The 21,845-nt window shown below is 36.6% G+C and overlaps 2 protein-coding genes across 5 annotated transcripts in view; both read left to right on the top strand.

Moving 5' to 3' along the window:
• The window catches only part of LOC106876376 (signal peptide peptidase-like 2A), a 58,832-nt gene extending 49,558 nt beyond the window's left edge, over nucleotides 1-9,274 (top strand). For 3 of the 4 annotated variants that reach the window (XM_089363132.1, XM_089363131.1, XM_089363134.1), the window contains 2 exons: nucleotides 867-1,024; nucleotides 5,827-6,889. In XM_089363132.1, the coding sequence (XP_089219258.1) occupies nucleotides 867-1,024; nucleotides 5,827-5,964 (296 nt within the window). In that variant the 3' untranslated portion in view covers nucleotides 5,965-6,889. Of the gene's footprint in view, nucleotides 1-866; nucleotides 1,025-5,826 lie in introns of all 4 variants that reach the window. The other variant, XM_089363130.1, reaches the window with a different exon arrangement.
• Nucleotides 9,275-10,303: 1,029 nt separating this feature from the next.
• Nucleotides 10,304-20,449, top strand: LOC106876398 (guanosine-3',5'-bis(diphosphate) 3'-pyrophosphohydrolase MESH1). The gene is made up of 4 exons (XM_014924927.3): nucleotides 10,304-11,843; nucleotides 15,043-15,098; nucleotides 16,173-16,254; nucleotides 18,696-20,449. Exons 1-4 carry the CDS (start codon nucleotides 11,732-11,734, stop codon nucleotides 18,998-19,000), a joined length of 555 nt encoding a protein of 184 aa, XP_014780413.1. The 5' UTR covers nucleotides 10,304-11,731; the 3' UTR covers nucleotides 19,001-20,449.
• Nucleotides 20,450-21,845: the final 1,396 nt, after the last annotated feature.

The raw sequence follows: 21,845 nt of genomic DNA, 5'->3' as shown, positions 1-21,845 counted from the left end.
CTTGTGTTTATTCTATCTTCATTATAAGTTATTATGTGCCTCATATTTTAAAGATTGTATAATGATTGTTATGATTTAGTTGCCACATTGAACAGATTTAGCAAATCTCTAAATCGGATTATGTAGTGATTGTGGAACTGACTCCAGAGGTCCCTGGTTTAAACACAGTATAGTTAGGTATGATTTAGCTGCTACATTGAACAGGACAAATGACTGGCAGAATTCATAAAGTGTCAAACAAAATGACTTTTATGGTCTGAGTTCAAATCTTGCCAAGTACAAGTCAAGTACTGGAAGTCAGTTTAATATTCCTTTAAAGCATCCTAGATGTGAATAGAATTATAATTGCAAAGATGCAGGTTTGGCTGTGTGGTTAAGTCCCAGTGCATGGCACTTTGCACAAGTGTCTTCTATAGCTCAGGCCCACCAAAGCCTTGTGAGTTGGATTTGGTAGATGGAAATTGTAAGAAGCTTGTCATGTATGTATTGATGTAACTGAATGTCACAAAGCATTTAGTCCACTGCCCTATCAATTCTGGCAACCCACCTTAATTTTGCAGTTCAATAATAATAAAATTGAACTACCATATTTTCTGGCATACAAATCAAATTTTTCTGACAAATTTACAACCAAAAAAAAGATAGGTTAACTTCTACAATGAAGATGATTTAGGAGGACTAAAAATCTCATGTGAAATACAGCAAGATTTAGAAAGATAATGGTGAGGCTTGAATGTTTGCACTACATACTACATTGATTTGTATGCTGGAAAATACTGTAAAAGCTTATTTAGTTATCATTTTTGTCTGTTTCTTTATATGTATATTTATATATTTACTATTCTTTGATTTTTCTTTATCTTTAGGTTATTTACTTGGATTGCTTCTTGCCTTTGTTGCTTTAACTCTAATGCAAGCTGGCCAGCCAGCGTTGTTGTACCTTGTACCTACTGTGCTCTTGTCAGCTATCATTCCATCTTGTTGCCGAGGAGAATTTAGAGAAATGTGGACTGGAGATTTTTTGGTCAGTTTGTTTTATCAATAAATCTTTGTGAGATGTGTGTGATATAATTTAACAGGCTCCAAAGAGATATGAATTGGTCAGCATGAGCAAGACTTGTACTATTTAGTAAAATTGACAAAAGAAGTAAACTTACATTACTATGTATGTATATGTACACAGACACACACACACACACACTCATACATATATGAAATTAAGCACTAACAACAAAAATGGATAAAAACAAAGTAAACAGAACACAATTAAAAATTCACTTTATCAGTTGTCTGCTGGCACCATTGCAATTCTGATGTATAAGACACAGTTGCTATCACCCAGTGGCATTAGCAACATCCAGAAAGGGCTGCTTGGGAGTAATGCAAGGGAAACAAGATAATGGATATGCAAATTATATTGCATCATCCCATAAATAATGCGTTTTTTTTAATGCTTCTTTTATTTTTCAAAATTAAGATAAACACAGTTCTTTTTTAATCTAAAATATACTCTTCCGAAATTCACTTGTCCGTGATGAAAAGTACTCCTCCATTACTGTTCTGACCTCGTCTACAGGATTCATATTTTTTCTGTCCAAATGATTTTGAAGACTGCAGAATAAATGATAATCAGATGGGGCAATATCCGGTGAATATGGCAGGTGGGGCATCATTTCCCATTCAAACTGCTCCAGCCTTTGGAATATCATCCTCACTGTATGTGGCTGAGCATTATCTTGATGGAAGCATATTTTTTTATCTTGAAACCAAAGATGGTCATTTTTCTTCTGGTGCTGACTTAAGCTGCTTGTAGTAGATCTCCTCTGTTATCGTTTGGTTTGGATTTAAAAGTTCAAAGTGGACTAAACCTTTCATATCCCACCAAACAGATAACAACACCTTATGTGGGTGAAGAATTTTTTTTAGCCCAGGGTGTCGTGTTTCTCCTTTCCCTACCCACTGTCTTCAGCACTTGACATTTTATAGAGAACCCATTTCTTATCATGAGTCACTGGTTTTAACAACTTTTAAGAATTGGTGTAGGAAAACCTTAGAAATCAATTTTTAAAATCCTCAAAAACTAATTTAAAAAATAAAATCACTAAAAATTAGCATAAAATATTTAATTTTGTAAAGGAAAATATGTTTGCTCTTCCTTATTTTGTATAAATTATCATTCACTACTATTCACAGGCTCCTGTACGTTCCCTTCGGCCAAATCTTAAATGGTATTAAATAAACTTGCTTGGTTTAGTATTGCTTTCCAAGTATAATGGGTTCAAACTCAGGTCAGAAACAGTACACTACTTCAATGTGCCTCCCTCACACAACAGCTCAATGTAACCTTTGCACAAATAGCTTTTTCCATCCTTTCTTCCATACTAATGGTTCCCTAGATCATTGTACTGGCATGGAATATTCACTATGTACAGATATTGCTTGTATTTTTCTCTGTAGAGGAAGCTAAAAGCCAACTTGAGTGAATGGATTTATGTTGGTAGAAGGTATCACAGGACTATCTCATTTTACAGATCTTCTGTTCAACTCTGAAGTAGTTCCGTTTGGAACCAAAAAATACAATTGGTATTTTCTGCAATTCACATTGCCTCAGTGAACTTGACATAACTCAAGAGAAAATAGTTTCAAACTAGACATTCCTCAACAAAAGATAGATTAGTAAATTAGAAAATAAAACTGCTTCCCACAGTTAAGGGTATTGGAATTTTGAGTGGTTATTCTACTCTTGCTTCAATTTACATAAATTGGGTGAGTAAGGCTACAGTAAGCAATCTGAAATGTACTGATGTCCTATCTAAGGGAAATTTTATATAAAAATGAAATGGAAATTGTAGTTGTGATACCCGTGCCAGTGGCATGTAAAAAGCACCATCCAAACGTGGCCGATGCCAGCGCCACCTTGACTGGCTTCCATGCCGGTGGCATGTAAAAAGCACCAACCGATCGTGGCCGTTGCCGTTGCCAGACTCTCCTGGCCCGTGCCGGTGGCATGTAAAAAGCACCCACTATACTCACGGAGTGGTTGGTGTTAGGAAGGGCATCTAGCTATAGAAACACTGCCAAATCAGACTGGAGCCTGGTGCCGCCTCCTGGCTTCCCAGACCCCAATAGAACCGTCCAACTCATGTTAGCATGGAAAACGGATGTTAAACGATGATGATGATCTCATCTGCTTAATGCTATGAATCTTGAACTAATCAAAAGTTCTGATGATCTCCTTGGTATTCAGGATACATTTAATCTGTTTTATTTACTATTGTCAAAGAAGCTAGATGGTTATGTGGTAATCATTCAGTCGAGGAGCTGCATTACTGAGATACAGAGTTACAAGTTCAAACTTTGTTAGAGCCATAATGTCACATGATTCGTTAAAAGGTGGTAAAAGGGACCCTCTGTTTTAGGGAGAAAAACTATGAAGTTCATGTTCCTCCTCCTTTTTCTTATTAAAAGCAATATATCATCATCATCATCATCATCATCGTTTAACGTCCGCTTTCCATGCTAGCATGGGTTGGACGATTTGATTGAGGACTGGTGAAACCGGATGGCAACACCAGGCTCCAATCTAATTTGGCAGAGTTTCTACAGCTGGATGCCCTTCCTAACGCCAATTAGCAACAGAGGCAGTATTAATACTGATAGGTAACATTTACCTCCACTGAAATGTAGATGGTCTGTTAGAACACACTATACTGCAGTAGATACCATGAGAGAAATGCTCATATTGGTTTTTGGTACAAAATTCACTCCTGTTTACATCACTGGTGGAGATATAAATCCCTGCTGCCTCCAACATTGAGATAAACAAGAGGTGCATTTTTGCACCAAAAGCCAATATGAGAGTTTCTCTCTTGGTATCTACCACAGTATAGTTTGTTCCACATTTCAATGGGGATAAATATTACCTTTCTCTTGTCTCCCATCCCCTTGAAAATTATTTGTATAAGAGAATTGAAGTGGCTTCAACCAGTTTTGAAATTATATCCTGGCTTTTGGCTTGTTCTCCAGATTCCCTCTTGCTCAGCAGTGTTCATCGGTTGTTGTTATTGTGTAGCCCTAACTCCGCATTGATCAAGTAGTCCTGTGGCACGCAGGTCGTCAATCAACAACAAGGGAATCATCCACCACAGAGCTGCTGCTGGTGGTGTTTATGTGTAACCTTTAGTCAACTCTGATTGAGATTTACAACTAAGTAGCTGTTGTAAAGCAGTCTTTTACCACTTCTGTATCTATCTTTTGATGACAGTCGTTTCTCTGATAGATATTGTTATATTCTGAAGTTGTCGACAGGGTGGTTCTATCTGGCATTGTACAACCCCACCACCACCACCACCATCATACAGTGTTATTATCTTCAAAAGGTTGGATTGTTATAGCATTCACTCAGTATCACAGTATGATTACTATATCAACACAGATACGACTATCAACACAGTCTACATGTACTCTCGACCTTCTACTGGTCTATTTATAATGGCTGGTTACTACCACTTTTTACCAGGAGGGGTGTACAGTTTCACTATACAACAGTAGCATCAAGAATCCTTTGTTCCAGAAATACCATAGTGCAAATTCCATCATGCAGGAGGCATACTATACTCCCTCCACTTTCCAATTTATTTTTGTACACCTGTTGTTGTTTAACCCCAAATAGTGAAGATGCTTGGCACAGTGGTTAGAGCACCAGGCTTACAATCATGAGGTTGTGGGTTCAATTCCTGGATCAAGTTGTATGTTGTATTCTTGAGGAAAACGCTTTCATGTTGCTCTGGTTCACTCAGCTGTAGAAATAAGTTGCAACATCACTGGGGCCAATTTGTATTGGCCTTTGCCTTTCCCTCGGATAACATCAGTGGTGTGGAGAAGGGGTGCTGGAATGCATGGGCGACTGCTGGTCTTCCATAAATGACCTTGCCCAGACTTGTGCCTTGGAGGGGAATTTTCTAGGTGCAATCCCATGGTCATTCTGACTGAAAGGGGTCTTTATCCTGACCTGTTTTTTTTTTTATATCAAGGACTGAATTATTCAACAATACTCACCCCACTTTTTCTAAGTAAAGAAATTCAGTAGGGTGATGTTTGAAGGAAATTTTGCTTCTATTTTTAGCAGTCTGGTTGACCATGTAAAGGCTCCATAGCAGTGGCCACAGTGGAGGTGGTAAAAATACACAGAGTATGACACTTGTTGCTCCTCTACATTATTCATGGTCTGCATCTCAGCACACTGTTTTAAACTGATTGTGTGTGTGTGTGTGTGTGTGAGAGAGAGAGAGAGAAAGAGAGAGTCATTAATTTTGGACTGTTTGAGTTTGTGGTTTATTGAGATAGCATTTTAGGTTGCTATTGCAGAAATGTTCTGAGGGTGATTAACCCTCTTGCATTCAAGTTATTCTGTCAAATGTAATGCTTATTTATTCACATTGATTTGAATTAGTCATGCATTACCTTGTAGCTTAGAGATTTCACTGATGTGATTGTTCGTTTCTACAATAATTTTATAGGGTAAGTATGAGAGGTCAGATCTGGTCAGTTTGAACATAAAGCAGGTAGAATATTTTGGCCAGATATGGTCAGATTAAATACTAAGGGTTATTAAACCTGCTGCAGCAAGGACTGTAAAGGTTAGAAATTGCTGTGGTAACAAATTGTGTGAATTTTGTTTGTCCGAAATAATCTTTCCTAGTCTGTTTGCCTTCTGTTTGAATGTTGGCAAAATCCCCAGGTCATTAATACTCTATAACACAAGACATCTACTTGCTGCTTGTATTTTGTGATTTAATTTTTTTTTTTCATTTCTCTCTCCTACAGAATTTTCTAAAAGCCTCACCTCCAGCTGATGATAGATCTCTCTCCCAGGAGACCCTCCCAGATGACGTTGAAACACCACCCATTTCTTCAAAGACTGACCAGTCTAAAAGAAATGAAAACGACCACCTACTAAATTAGTTGCCTAATGAATATTGGGATGCAAGAAAATCGCTGACTTTTACGCCATCTTTCTGGCATTACATTATGCCAGGCCTTTTGGTTTGTGAATATCCGTGTTTCTCCCTGTGTGTCTGTGTGTCTGTGTGTGTGTGCATGTATGTATTTCGTGTGTACACCTATGTGTGTTTTTGGTGGTTGGGGTTAGATTTACAATTTGAAATAAGAGTAAATGTATATAATACATAAAGTTTGTATGTGTATATATATATATATATATATATATATATATATATATATATATATATATATATATATAATATATGACAGGAATTGTAACAAATGTTCCATTCCATCTTAGCAAAGTTTGACTGCCAAAGTAAAAGATAAACCAACTGAGGAGTAGGCTCAGAACGGCAGAGTTGATATCATATCAGGCTACAGAATCTCAGGTATTAAGTTAACCTTTTTGCTAAATATTTTAGGCAGGAGGCCCTTTATTCTGCCTTGTTTGAGTTCTGTTGCTTCTTGGAAGAAGAGGTACCAGAATCACGAGAATGTTACCTTTATTATAAACTAGCATTCTATCCAGGAACAGATTTGACTCTCATTTGCCGAGTGCCATGAGACTAAAGCTGAGCACTGGCTGAACCTGCGAGACCCTTACATGTTCTACTGGTATCCATAGCTCATTGCATTGTGTCTTGACATATTAGCTTCACATATCTCACTCCTCTCCAAGATATCCCTTATGATAAGGTAAGCTTTTAGGTGGTCGTTAAGTGGAGCTACTGTGAGGGAAATATCTGAGTGTGTCTGAGGGGCTCAATACAAGACATCAGAGTTCTCTATCTCATGACAACTAAATTTATTACCATCTACAAACTCTCTTCAGATTCTTTTACTACTGTTGTCAGTGCTGCCGTTTGACCATTTTCCTCGGATTCCAGATTTTATCCTTATCTCCGTGTTAAAATTCTACTAATAAATTATTACTTTCTATGGTACCTTTTACTAGCTCAGTGGACACCAGATCATTTGCGACTTGACCACAGACACAACACAATGCCTGTTGTGCAGGTTATAAACCATCAACTGTTCAGATAACAGTTTGACATCATATCAGCTGAAACCAGCAAAATAACTTACCTGTATTTGGTAAAATTTCTTTGCATTCTCTCTGAATCCTGTTTTGTTTAACGTTCCCTTTTCCTCCTCTAAGGGTTGATAAAATAATCATTATTCATTTCGGCTTCATTAAATATACTATGCCTCTCTTCCCACCAGGGTCACCTTTCCCTTTCATCTTTTGGGGTTGGTAACATAAGTGCCAGCTGAGCATTGGGGTCAGTGTGATTGACTAAACCCCACTTCTAAAAATTTGGGGTCATGTGCCTATTGTAGAAAGGATTGTTATTACTACTATTTAAAGCAGCAAGCTGGCAGAATAGTTAGCACACTGGACAAAATGCTCAGCAGCATTTTATCCATCTTTACATTCTGAGTTCAAATTCTGCCAAGGTTGACTTTGCCTTTCGTCCTTTTGGAAAATAAGTACCAGTTGAGTACTGGGGTTGATGTAATTGCCTAGCCCACTCCCTCAGAATTCCAGGCCTTGTGCTTTTAGTAAAAAGGATTAAGGATTATTATTAAGGTGGTGGACTGGCAGAATCATGAAAGCATTAGACAAAATGCCATGTCGGTATTAATATTTGTTCCAGTTCCTCATGGTCTGAATTCAAATTCTTCAGAGGGAGACTTTGCCTTTCATCCTTTTGGGGTTAATGGAATAAAATATCAGTCAGATACTGGGATCAATGGCATTGACATATCCCCTACTCTGAAAAATTGCATGTAAGTTAGAAACCATTATTATTTCATCAAAATGGTGATTAGAATTGTTGGTGTTAACGATCCTTTATAATCCAAGTTCAAATGCCACTAAACTCAACTTAGCATTTTATTCTTTGGGGATCTGCGTAATCAACTAACCCCAACCTCAAAAGTATTGATCTTCTGCCTAAATTCGAAATTATTAGATATCCTGGGTTGGCAGAATCATTAGAGCATTAGTAAAAATACTTTGCAATATTTATTCAGTCTTTATATAAGTACCATTTGGGCATTGATGGGTCAAATATAATCAACTAACCCTGCCAAAATTTCAGGCCTTGTGCCTATAGTAGAAAGACTATTATTGTAACTGAATGAAGTGGTAATTTTGCATATAAATGTCAACTTATGACAGGTGTGCACCAAGCTCACTGGCACCATTTCCTGTCTTATATTATGTCATTTTAGATTATTAATATTATAGAAAGTGGTGATTGGCAGAGCACCGAACAAACTACTTTGCGGTATTTAAATTCGTCCCTTTTTTTACATCCTTAGTTCAAATCCCACCAGAATCAACCTTGCCTTTCATACTAACAGGTTGGAGAGGTCAATAAAATAAAAACACCAGTCAAGTGCAAAAGGGCAATACAGTTGCTGGCCTTGTGTGTGTATGTTAGAAATTTTAATTATTGTTGTTGTTGTTTTTTGCTGTTGTTTACAAACTCTGAGTGCCATTTTGTTTTTATTTTAAAGATGGAGGAATCTTTAGAAAACCATTTTACAAGTCAATTCTACCCACTTTTTCTTTTAGTTTTCCCTAATTTAAATTTAATATCAGTCCTCTAAAATTTAGTCAATTCTACCCACTTTTTCTTTTACTTTTTCCCTAATTTAAATTTAATATCAGTCCTCTAAAATTTTTAAAATGCTACATTTTACTAAATCGGGCTTTTATATCTCATCTGAGGATGGGCTATTATTAGTGTGATTATTATAATTATTATTGTTATTACTACTTAGGCAGTGAGCTAGCAGAATCGTTAGCACACCAGGCAAAATGCTTAGTAGTATTTTGTCTGTCTTTATGTTCTAGTTCAAATTCTGCTAAGGTCAACTTCCTGTCAGGGTCGATAAAATAAGTACCAGCTGAACAGTGGGGCAATGTAATCGACTAGACCCCTTCCCCCAAAATTACTAGCCTTGTGCCAAAATTTGAAACCATTATTATTACTACTACTACTACCGTTATTTTGGCAACAAGAAGAATGGTTTCCATTGTAACTCTTGAGTTTTTTGGGGGGTTTTTTTTTTTACTCTCATAACCTGGTTTACAATATATCAAAGAATATTGAAACTTGTTTTACTCCTGCATGTATTTTAAAAATATTTCGTTATCATATAAATGAAATTTAATAAACTGTACAAACAGAAAATCCTAATTCGTCTGTATAACAAAGACTTATTAAAAATGTTTAATCAAATTGAAGAAAACAAATTGTTTATTCTCATTGTTGTTTGTTTATTATAGCACATTCTTCTTCATACATGGCCATTTCCCTCACCGATACACTTTAGTTCCAACACTAATACACTTCAATGTATTAGTGTCTGTCTCTCCCTGTCTCACTCTCTCAATCTGCCTTTCTCTTCCTGTCTGCCTGTCTCTCTTTCTCTCACTCACTGTTTTTTTTTCTCTCTCTCTCTCTCTCTCTGTATCTCTCATTTTTCTCTTTTTCTCTGTCTGTCTGTCTCTCTCTCTCTATCTCTCCTCCTCTGTCACCCTCACGCTCTTTCTCTCTCTCTCTTTTTCACTCTGTCTGTCTGTCTCTCTCTCCCCCTCTCACCCTTAGTGGTTCGGCAGTAGATATCGATAAAATGTCCCCGTAACTTAGCGATTCAGCAATGGTGATCCATAAAAGGATGTGAAGTTAAAAAAAAATTGTTTTTGATTTCACATTAATCATAAAATTTTTTTTTTTTTTATTGAAGACGAAACCCACTTTCTGGATTTGTATATAGTTTACAAAATACTTGATATGAACTCGTGTATTGTGACGCATTTTGTTGTATCCCGGGAAGGTCCTTATGCCAATAATAAACATTATTCGACAATTGGTTTTCCATTTAACCAACTAACTAATGAAAATAAAGAAATGAAATAAATTAGTCTGAGTGTTTATTATTGGTATAATGACGCCAACAAATACACAATGAAAAAAATATGTAAAAGGGAAATAACTCTTAAAATTTAGGAGCAATTTAAGAGTTATCTAACTTACTTTTTCTAAGTATAGTTCCAATTTTCACCAATACTTAACGGCACACGAAGTCCATGTTACAAACATTATTGGACACGATAAGCTTACACCTGCAAGATTCTGTAGTGAAACCTATCTCTCGGGTATTTATTTACAAATGCGAACGTAGCAGGTAACATCTAGCCCTCGGCCCGCTTGGACCCTGCTGTGTCCATCACCCTGATTGGCTCTTATTTGCGCCAGGGTGAACATCAACCAATCGTGGCCTTCTGATAAAGTCACGTGAGAGTGTTTTTCTGCTGTTTCTGGAGCCCCTTTTTCTCCATAAATAAGCCTGTTTTATCCACGCCAGTTTGTCTCGGCCTTTGCCCTCTCACAGGTCTGGTTGTTGACCATCTCACAACACAGCTCTAGCCAGTTTACAGCGACGACGTCAACACCACCGTTCTACTGTCTTCTACAGTCCCGTCGCCAGCGCCAACACGACGCCACCAGAGTACACACTACCAACAGCAATCGCGGTTTCATCTCAACACTGTGTGGATTGTTTCCATCTCGAAAGAACAGCCAGAACAACCTGCGAGAATCTTCTGTTTCTCGGAGCACAATATCCAGGCGAGCCTTTTTTTTTTAAAGACGATAATGTGTAATTTGATAGATATTTAGTAGGTGTTTTTAGGCAGCTCGAGTGACCACATCAAAGCTCCATCGTCGTCTCGTCAAGTGACGCTTGTAAATGTTGTATGCGTTGAGCTTGCAAGCAAATTTTTTTTGTAATCGCTCGAAACAATGTCCTTAATAAAGATTTTAGTACTTTTAAACATGGGAGATAGAGGCTTAAATGTAATCAACAGAACTTATTAGATATATGACGAGTTCAACTAGCAATCAAACCTACAATTTCCTGGGGAATGATAAGAGCAATGATGCATATATACAGCTGGTCGACTTTCTTAACATAACTAACAAATCTTTAACAAGAAACTCACACAATGCAAAAAACGATACACCGCCACAGCAGTAACTGTATTCAACTGAATAGACGTCAGTGATTGGTTGAAATTATCGAAATAAGACAACTTTTAACATGAAATAACTTCGAATACAAAATTTATCTGTTCTATAACACAAAATATACAAGTATACGAAGTTTGAAAGTGTTTCGGTACCAAGAACACTACATAAATGAAAAATGTTGCCCGTCAAACCAAAAAGATCCGTAGTATGTATTCACAGCCAACACAAAACTCAGCCCCCACACACACACACATACGCGCGCGCCTGTCTAGACATATAACTATAAGCATGAGAATAGATATATAAAACAAAAGTATAAATTTGCATGTGCACTGACTCCAAATACTGCACATATATCCACATACATGCAAAAATATCCTCTCTATGTAGACCCCATAGCAGTGCATGGACACCTGTTTTTTTTTTTTTTTGTTTTTTTTTCGTTTTAAACACTTATGAGTTGAAAGGAGAGAGAAATACCTACAAATATTTTTCGTGGTTTCTTTTTGCTACATTGATAGACTATAAATAAAGTTAACTGCCCATTCAGTGGAACAGAGTAAAAACCAAAGGTAGAAGCCGGAAAAATCGTGAGTGGGATGAGCTGCTATTTGTTTTACGGTCGTTTCTGAAATGTTCGCTAGCTTTACACGTTTGCATTGTGTACAAATGTAAACATGGAAGATATGTTAAGTACAGTGATCGAATGTGCCAACTTCGCGGCTATTAAACACAAAAACCAAAAACGTAAAGACGTGGAAGGAACACCGTACATAAACCATCCAATAGGTATTCATTTTTTTTTAAATGTAAGGCTGGCAAGATCTAAGAGCCTTACTTTATAGAACTGCGGGATGACTTGCACCTAATAGAACAATTATTTCCCTTTAGGTGTTGAGTTCAAATCATGCTGTGGTTGATGTTTATACTATTCTTAGACCCAAAATATGTGATTTTGTACCTAATCTCGTCAGTAAGCTGCCGATAAGCCAAGAATAACGAGCAATTTCAATATATGATCGAAGCTATGGTATTTAATTTATGCCGCATTTAATTCATGTCTTTACGAAACCAAGTTCAATCGGAAAATCCCATACCTGTTTCTTTTGAAGTACGAGCCCTTCATTTTCAGAAATGTGTACTTTGTTTTGCTTTTCTGCTTTCTGAAATGTTGGTTAGCTTAACCTGATTGTAAGCTTAATTATATTATTATTAATTGAATCCACGTGCTTTGTCAAAAGACAAATTTAAGATCGGCAGCAAAACTGAACTTGCCTTAGTTTCGCACACAGTTGTTGTGTCTATCAGTTTAAGGAGTTTTACTTGATGGACCTTAAGATATAAGTTCAGTTTTTCATTACTAACGGTAAATACGTAGAAAGTAACTAAGAAGACAATATGCATATTATGATTAAAGAAACTTTCAGGAGAATTTTGTCAACTATCAAAATAACAGAGTTATGTCCCTTCAATTAATGCCGCTTTCCTGTTTTGCGCGAAAGTACTGGAAATGATTTTTCTTATGGTAGTCGCCCAGAAGGCCGTGTTTCTCATAGCTGGCTTATATCAGGTTCATGGTTGATTATTAGGATAGTAACTTAACACTAATTTCTTTCCCAAAGATAAATGGTTTAAGTTTAATTATTATTTAGACAAGGCTGCAACTGGTGCCCTCAGCTAAGCCAGTCTTCCAAACATCTTGTTAGCATCCAGTAATTTCTGCTTCTATATTTTAGAGTCCAGCGTTCACAGCCATATAGTAACATAAACTCTACAGCTGAATACGAGAAGCTGGGATTAATATGTCCATTCACTGGCTATGCCATTCAAAGTCTTTCATGCAAAATTCCTTTCTCACTTTGAGGTTTTGCTCAGGTATCTGAAGTCTTTGATTTCCATTTGAGTAGCACTCCAGTTGTCATTAGTGGTGCACGGCCTTGGAATACGTTGTAAGTGATGACCTTGGTTTTCATCACTTTAATCAAAGACCAACCTCCACTCTGCTCAAGAGCTGAGCTTGCTTCTTATGGTCAAACAGCAGGCTGATGATGTTTGCATAGTCCACATCCGGAGGCGCAATGGCCCAGTGGTTAGGGCAGCAGACTCGCGGTTTCGCTTCCCAGACCGGGCGTTGTGAGTGTTTATTGAGCGAAAACACCTGAGGCTCCGGCAGGGGATGGTGGCGAACCCTGCTGTACTCTTTCACCACAACTTTATCTCACTCTTACTTCCTGTTTCTGTTGCACCTGTAATTCAAAGGGTCAGCCTTGTCACGCTGAATCTCCCCGAGAACTACGTTAAGGGTACACGTGTCTGTGGAATGCTCAGCCACTTGCACGTTAATTTCACAAGCAATGTTCCTATTCACATTTATTGATAGCCTCCAAGTGTATAATCCAGGACTATGATGAAAAAGGAGAAGGGCATGAGAGTGTCTCCTTGCAATATTTATACCAGGATAATTAATAATATTTCATTTAACCAGCAACTACAAGAATCAGTTTTAGATATTTTTCTGCATTTCTTCTATGTTCTTATCAAAATATAGCTGCATTGTAGCTTGTCAAAGTTATAGCAAACAAATTGTTAATATACAGAAGTATATATTTGTTGACAGAAAAATAGCATTGTTTAAAATTAAATAAATATAAACTGCCATTTAAATGATAAACAATAGATCAGTTGATGTCAGCATATTTGAAGTTTGGATATTACAATAGTACGATAGCTGGAACAGTCAGACTATCCTCGGGTGATGGTAGCAAAATGTGTCAGAAGCAACATATTATTCATTGATTAATATTATTTTCTTTCCCACTGCTTATTTCTTATTTCAAGCTCTTTGTTACTCTAGTCCTTAATGTGCATAGATCGACCTATTATTCATTAAGATTAGGCTGTTTTTTTAATTTTCTTACAGTTCACTAATAACCCAGAACATAATATATAACAAGTTCAAAAAATGGTATACATTATTTAGTTTATTGTAAGGAAGAGGAGAAATCCAATGTTTCTGACCGAACCTCATCTCACTTCTTTCTCACAGCAAACTAAGGCATATGGCTCAGTGGTTAGAGCATCAGGCTCATAATCATGAGGTAGTGAGTTCAGTTCCTGGACTGGCCTGTGTGTTGTGTTCTTGGAGTTGCAACATCACTGGTGCCAAGCTGTATCAGCCTTTGCCTTTCCCTTGGATAACATCTGTGGTGTGGAGAGGGAAGGCTGGTATGCATGGACAACTTATGCCTTGGAGGGGAACTTTCTAGGTGCAATCCCATGGTCATTCATGAAGGAAGGGGTTCCTTCTTATTGTAGCCATGACACCATATGCCAAATCCTCACTGATTTCATGAACAGAGATCTCAAAAGCATCTTCCAATGGGGATATACCAACCTTGTCCGTCTATCATAAAACAGGAACAAAAATGCTACACATATCACGAAAACAGTGTGTTTCCCCCCCCCCCTCCCTAGTCATGAGCAGCACTCAGCTAGCATCTTCATGATTGTTCCAAATGCTAGGTCTCACTATTTCCAAGGATCTCTTCTGAAGAAAGCACCTCCTTACAATAGCTAGTATTATATCCCAACAACCAACCTTTCACCTCCAACAATTATTAATGCTGTCTAAAATTAGGGTCCCTAATTTGCTGCTGGTGTACTCCTGTTTATTCTGACCAATATATATTTATTACAATTTGTACATTTGATACAGTAAATAAAAAATCCCTCTGGTGGTGTTTTAAATCTAAAAATAATAAGGTAGATCAGTTGGTCAAAATTTTTGGGTAATGGAGTCTTTAAAGTCAACAGATATTTTAGTCATTTCAGATGGAAATATTAAGTGTGATCAAGTGATTCTGATATATTTATTAAGAGTTTTTGTTCTTGACATTTGTTAGGTTTTATACTTCTTACAAGTAGCCTATTTCTATTAAGAATATATATTCAAAATGCATATTGATTTTGCATTCTATTTGTCACTTAGGCGTGTCCTACATATTGACCAACGAAGCAGGTATTACTGACCCACTAGTCATCCAGGTAATCACTTGATTTTTTGTTTGTTTATTTTAATATATTTTCCAGAACTTGTGTGTGTGTGTGTGTATATATGTATATCATATATATATATATATATATATATATATATATATATATATATATATATGATAATGAATTGGCAGGGCCAAAAAGACAAGAATGGTGGGTAACACTTTGAAGGCATCCTAAAGGATATATATATATATATATATATATATATATATATATATATTTTAAACACTGATTTACCAGCCAGAAAAAGGGAATTCCTAATATATATTTCCTTACATAATATGTATATCTATCTATATATATATATGTATGTATGTATATAAGGTAGAAAGTATGGTGAGTGATTACATGTGGTTGAATATATACAGAAAAAAAATAAGATTAAAAAACACAGATTTGTTTTACAAGCCTAAAAAATATATTAGAATCATAATTGCAAAAGTATTATACAATATTGTACAAAATAAGAATTTTTTCTTCCAACATAATAACCTGTTTCACTATCGCTTTTCAAATTAAGAGTTTTGGATGAATTTCCTAATTAGACATTCAGAAATTCATCCAAAACTCAAAATTTGAAAAGTGATAGTGAACCAGTTATTATGTTGGAAGAAAAAAAATCTTATTTTGTACAATATTGTATAATACTTTTGCTATTAGATTCTAATATATTCTTTAGGCTTGTAAAACAAATCTGTGTCTTTTCATCTTATTTCTTTCCGTATATATGCATATATTTATACACACACACACAAATATATATCAAAGACCACATATATACATATTTGTTTTGCAAGATTTTTGATGTGAAATCGTGTGTTGAAAATGGCTGATAGTTAGCAAGGTGAGACACACATAAGAAAGAAGAAAGCAAAGGACCACTGATGAGGTCACAGAAGTGTGACGAAAGAACTCTGGCCGAAATAGGATTAATGTAATATAATGTAATATAAAGCTGAAGCAAATTAACATAAATATACAGTGCGTGTGTTTTTATTGGCTAAACTGGCAATATGACCATCCCCAAGTACAACAACCACATATATATTTCTTTCTTTGCAGGCAGCACTGCTTCATGACACAGTAGAAGATACAGACACCACTCTGCAAGAAATTGAGGACCATTTTGGTAAAGAAGTGGCAGGTAAAGTTCTATACTCAGTTTACCACTACTTGATTACCTGCTGGAAGAGATTAATATCACTCATGCTAAAACTGATTCTTTGACAATTCCCATCAGAAGGCCAGTACCTCTTTTCTGTCACACATTGTTTCTTATGCTGTCTAATATTGTTTATATTAGAACCATAACAGTTAACGTCTGCTTTCCATGCTGGCAAAAGGTTTGACTGGAACTGGAAAGCCGGAGAACTGCACCAGGTTCCAGTTTGATTTTGGCTTCGTTTCTATGGCTGGATGCCTTTCCTGACACCAACCACTCCAAGAGTGTAGTTGGTGCCTTTTATGTATCACCAGCGTGGCTACTTTTACATCTCACCAGTATGAGTACTTTTACGTGTCACCACCATGAGTACGTTTACGTGTCATCTTCATGGGTGCTTTTACATCTCACCAGCATGAGTACTTTTATGAGTCATCAGCATGAGTACTTTTACGTGTTACTAGTATGAGTGCCTTTACGTGTCACAAGCATGGGTGCATTTATGTTTCACCAGCACTGATCCCAAGACTTGGCTTGATGAGTCTTTTCAAGCACAGTAAATTGCTAAGGGTCACGATCACTTGTCGTTGCCTCCATGAGACCCAATACTCAAAGGTCATGCTTCCCCACCATGTCCCATGTCTTCCACATGTTCCCTCCACAGATTGAGATTGGCACTTCTTTAGGCAGCTGTTCTCATCCATATGCACCTCATAACCATATCAGTGTAGTTGCCTCTTTTGCACACATCTCTTATACTCTTATACTCAATTTTTCTCTCAAGACACTTACAGCCTGTTTCGCACATGCACGCACACACGCACACTACTGCTTGTTATTATGGGTTGAGATATATATAAATGATTTAACAAGAGTGACAGTGAGTTTGAAGTTTCAGCCTGCTTGTCTTCATTGAACAGCCCAATGATATCATCATCATCATCATCATCATCATTTAATGTCCATGTTCAATGCCAGCATGTGTGGGATGGTACCACAAGAGTTGACCAGGCCAAAGCCTGCACCAGAGTGGGGGGGGGGCAGTCGATTAGATCGACCTCAGTATGCAACTGGTACTCAATTTATCGACCTCAAAAGGATGAAAGGCAAAGTCGGCCTCAGCAGAATTTGAACCCAGAACGTAAAGACAATTGAAATACTGCTAAGCATTTCGCCCGGCATACTAATGTTTCTGTCAGCTCACCGCCTTATATCACATTTATATTATATACACACTGGTACATTTGACATACATACAAGCATACTCACACACCATACACATGCAAACACAAACATATAGATACTTATGCACACATACACATCTTTACGCATAAGCATTTACACAGACAAACCTTACACACACACACACACATACACACACACACACACACACACACAGTGACACAAGCTTATGTACACACACATACACATACACTGAGACAAGCTTGCACACACACACACACACACACACACATCACACACACACATCACACACATATGCACAGAAATATTATTGACCACCTGACACAGATACATGCAGAAAGATATGTGAAAAATATGTCAGTGTTCTGTGTGCAATGACATGTTTCTGTAAATTATTTTCACATTATTTATAAAATACCAGCTTGTCACTATTGTTGATTTAATTTTTAGTGGTTTGGTAAAAGAAGGGAGAACAACTTCCATAAGAGGGAGAGAAGGAGGAAGTTGTCCTCAAATTGGATGGGGGCCTTGTACAAATGCTTGCAATAGAGTGGAAAAAACCTGAGGTTCAAGTGAGGGTGTTAAACCATGTGATGGTTGAAGTCTAGTTCAATGTAATCAACAGTTACTACTCATATTTGCCAGCTGAGTGAACTGGAGCAATGTGAAATGAAGTGTCTTGCTAATAAACATTTATTAGTAAGTAGGACTATACCTTTTAATATAGTTCTGTATTTAAGAGATGAGGAATTATGGGCATTATTCTGAGTTCGATTCCAGGCAGTGACCTGAATAATAATAATAATAACATCGAAAAATACCTTAGGAATGAGAACCCAGGTTTGAAATTTCCCCAAGACACCTGATGAAGACTGGAGGGTATATCAGCTGAAACGTGTTAGCAACAAACAAGATATATATTTATATATATATATATATATATATATATATACAGATACAGACACATACACACACAAAACATACATAAACACACAAATATGCAATTCAGGCATACTTGCATATGGCAATGTTTTGCAGAGTTTTCCTTTACCAAATTCAATCTAGTAGTAATGTGTAGTAACATGCCCAATGTGCCATGTGAAACCAAATTCAAAACCATGTCATTGCAAATTCTTAACCACAAGTCCCTGAAGGTGCTTGTATACCTTGTAATACCTTTATCTATCTCTCACTGTCTCTTTTCTCTCTTTTGTTGACAGGAATTGTTGCTGAAGTAACAGATGACAAAAGTCTAGCGAAGGCAGAACGTAAGAAACTGCAAATCGAACATGCAAAGACTAGCAGCCACCGTGCAAAGTTGGTGAAACTGGCAGACAAACTATACAACCTTCGTGATTTGAACCGAAGTACACCAGTTGGCTGGACTGAAGAAAGGGTCCAACAGTATTTTGTGTGGGCAAAGAAAGTTGTCAGAAATCTTGCTGGGACCAATGAACCAATGGAGAAGGCACTTGATATTATTTTCCAAGAAAGAAATATATCTGAATTGGAGTTACTGAATTGATGGACTGGTGACTGCGGGAAAGGTTCAAAGTGCTGGACATACTGACCACAGAGTCAGTTAATAGGAACAGACAATGCTATTATCTTCTTAATAATAAATGCAATATCCAGCAAGGACCATATTATGTCCTCTACAAATGCTACCATTTGTCTTACAACCTTTGGTGATGATCAGATAGTGGGTAAGGATGAATTCATGATGATAGATGAACACTGCAGAAACAGACACTTTGATTTTACAATGTTTTGTAAAATCTTTCATAGTTATCTGACATATATTATCTTGCTAATGTTTGTTTATGAGAGGCAAAAAAAAACTATTTAAAACCCAAACATGTACTGATCCCTATATACTGGAGTATCATTCATAGGTTTAAGATTATGTTACTATTCACTCCACAGATGCACACACACACATACATTTATTTTCAAAGACAAATTGACATCCATAAAAAAAATGACAGTCATCACATGATAAGAAAGCCTTCCTATATTAATATCTTTCAGCCATTTGCTCACATTTGATTTGTGTCTTTTAGAATTACTACAACAGTCTTTGTTCCATTGAACTTATTGACTTCTTACTACCTCTGTTTTATACCATCTGCTTTACCTGTTTTATTGCCTTTACTCTGCCTCAGTTCCAACAAGCCTTCTGAGATATTGCTCATCATATATTAACCCTTTTGTTATATTTCTGTTGAGATGCTCTGTGTTTTTTTACAATTAATTTTAACCCTTTAGTGTTCACATTATTCTGCCATAATTAATGCTTTTTTATCCACATTGTTTTGAACTAATCATGCATTATCGTGTAGCTATGAGATTTTGATGAGGTAGCTGTTAATCTTTAAAATGTTATTGTAGGGTTGGCGTGAAAGACTAGATCTGGTCAGTTTGAACATAAAACAGGCAGAAGACTTTTGGCCGGATATGGCCGGTTTAAATGCTAAAGGGTTAAATACAACAAGAATTTAGTAAAATAACTTAGTTATCACTAAACTAGTGTTAGAAACATAAACTGTGACTAAGGTTTGGTGGGAGATCTTAATTCAGAACTTTTGAAAACAAGACATTTCTACTACAGAGCCAGAGGCAGTTTCAAGCAGGTTGGTATCAAAAGGATTAAAGTATTAATTGAATAAACCTTGTCTGTAATACAGAGTTCACTATATATTACCTTAAGCAAATTCTAAAATCTTGATAGAGAGAGCATGTGAGTGAGAGAGAAAGAAACAAAATTGTTCAAATTTACTGTATTAGACCAAAGGAATTTTAGTAAACAGTTATATTTATATAATCTTGATATTTATATACATCTTACTAAAAGCTATAAAGGACTGTATGTGACCTGAGTGCTACTGGTCACCCATTCTCGCCCTCAACAAACAAATTATCATCACCCAGTTTTTTTTTAGTTTTTTTTACATAAAACAATATTTCTTTGAAATTGTTTGTGTTTTTATTGTTTTTATTATACAGCATGACCGCAGCCACTTGGCTGAAACCCATAAATAAATAAATATATTTATATGGACAATAGAAACTGGTGGACATCATGTCCATTGGTTTTATTCAACATTTGTGTCATTATCTCAGGAATATTGATTATAAAAATAAAGAGTAAGTGAGAGAGAGAGAGAGAAGGGGGAGAAAATTTATATATGTATATATATGTGTGAGTGTGTATGATTAGATACTCTTTTACTCATTTCAGTCATTTGACTGTGGCCATGCTGGAGCACTGCCTTTAGTTGAACAATTTGACTCCAGGACTTATTCTTTGTAAGCCTAGTACTTATTCTATCGGCTCCTTTTGCCAAAGTGCTAAGTTACGGGGATGTAAACACACCAACATCGGTTGTCAAGTGATGGTGAGGGGGGACAAACACAGACACACAAACATCATCATCATCGTTTAACATCCACTTTCCATGCTGGCATGGGTTGGATGGTTTGACTGAGGACTGACTTCTTTCAGTTTCTGTTTACCAAATCCACTCACAAAGCTTTGGTTGGCCCGAGGCTATAGTAGAAGACACTTGCCCAAGGTATCATGTAGTGGGACTGAACTCGGAGCCATGTGGTTGGGAAGCATGCTTCTCACCACACAGCCACTCCTGCACCTAGGACCAGGCATGGCTGTGTGGTAAGAATTTTGCTTCCCAACCACATGCATAGTTCTGGGTTCAGTCTCACTACATGGCACCTTGAGGAAGTGTCTTCTACTATAGCCCTGAGCTGACTTAATAGACTGCCAGAGAGGCAAATTAGAGCTAGTAGATAGCTTCTGTTATCTAGGTAACCAAGTTAGTAGTGGAGGTGGATGCTCCGAGGGCATAGCTGTATTTTTAATCCATTCATACTCAAGAATGGTCTGACTTGGTTCTTTGTGATCAGATAATAATAATAAAAAAAAACGATATCAAAAAACAATGGTGATAAGGTTATTTAAGCAATGGGGGAAATGGTAAATGATAAGAAAAATAAATTGATCTTTAACATGAGAATGAAAATTGAAAAATGAAAATAAGAATTAAAAAGAGAAAAGGAAAAAATATCAGAAAAATTAATTGCAGCGTGGAAGATGTTTGTAAGCCATTTAAGAACACACAAAAATCCGTAAGATTCACTTCAACATTTAAAGTTAATTTGTGTCAAAATATTTTCGTCTCTTTGAAACTATGACCCTTTCATTGACAAAACCTCGTGCAGCACGAAAGCATATATACATATATATATATATATATATATATATATATATATATATATACTAGCAGAAATACCCGGCGTTGCCCGGGTTAAAGAGAATAATGAAATCTAAAAACGCCGTCTAGACTACGCAT

The sequence above is a fragment of the Octopus bimaculoides genome, chromosome 14 (assembly GCF_046866305.1).
Source record: "Octopus bimaculoides isolate indiv1 chromosome 14, ASM4686630v1, whole genome shotgun sequence".
NCBI lineage: Eukaryota > Metazoa > Mollusca > Cephalopoda > Octopoda > Octopodidae > Octopus > Octopus bimaculoides.
Note: the sequence above shows the minus strand (reverse complement) of the source record. Positions and strands in the feature narration are given on the sequence as shown.

Coding starts and splice junctions, on each gene's coding strand:
- LOC106876398 (XM_014924927.3), top strand. CDS start 11,732: ATGGAAGATATGTTAAGTACAGTGATCGAATGTGCCAACTTCGCGGCT. Junction 15,099..16,172: donor CTGACCCACTAGTCATCCAG/GTAATCACTTGA, acceptor CTTTCTTTGCAG/GCAGCACTGCTTCATGACAC. Junction 16,255..18,695: donor TTTTGGTAAAGAAGTGGCAG/GTAAAGTTCTAT, acceptor TTTTGTTGACAG/GAATTGTTGCTGAAGTAACA.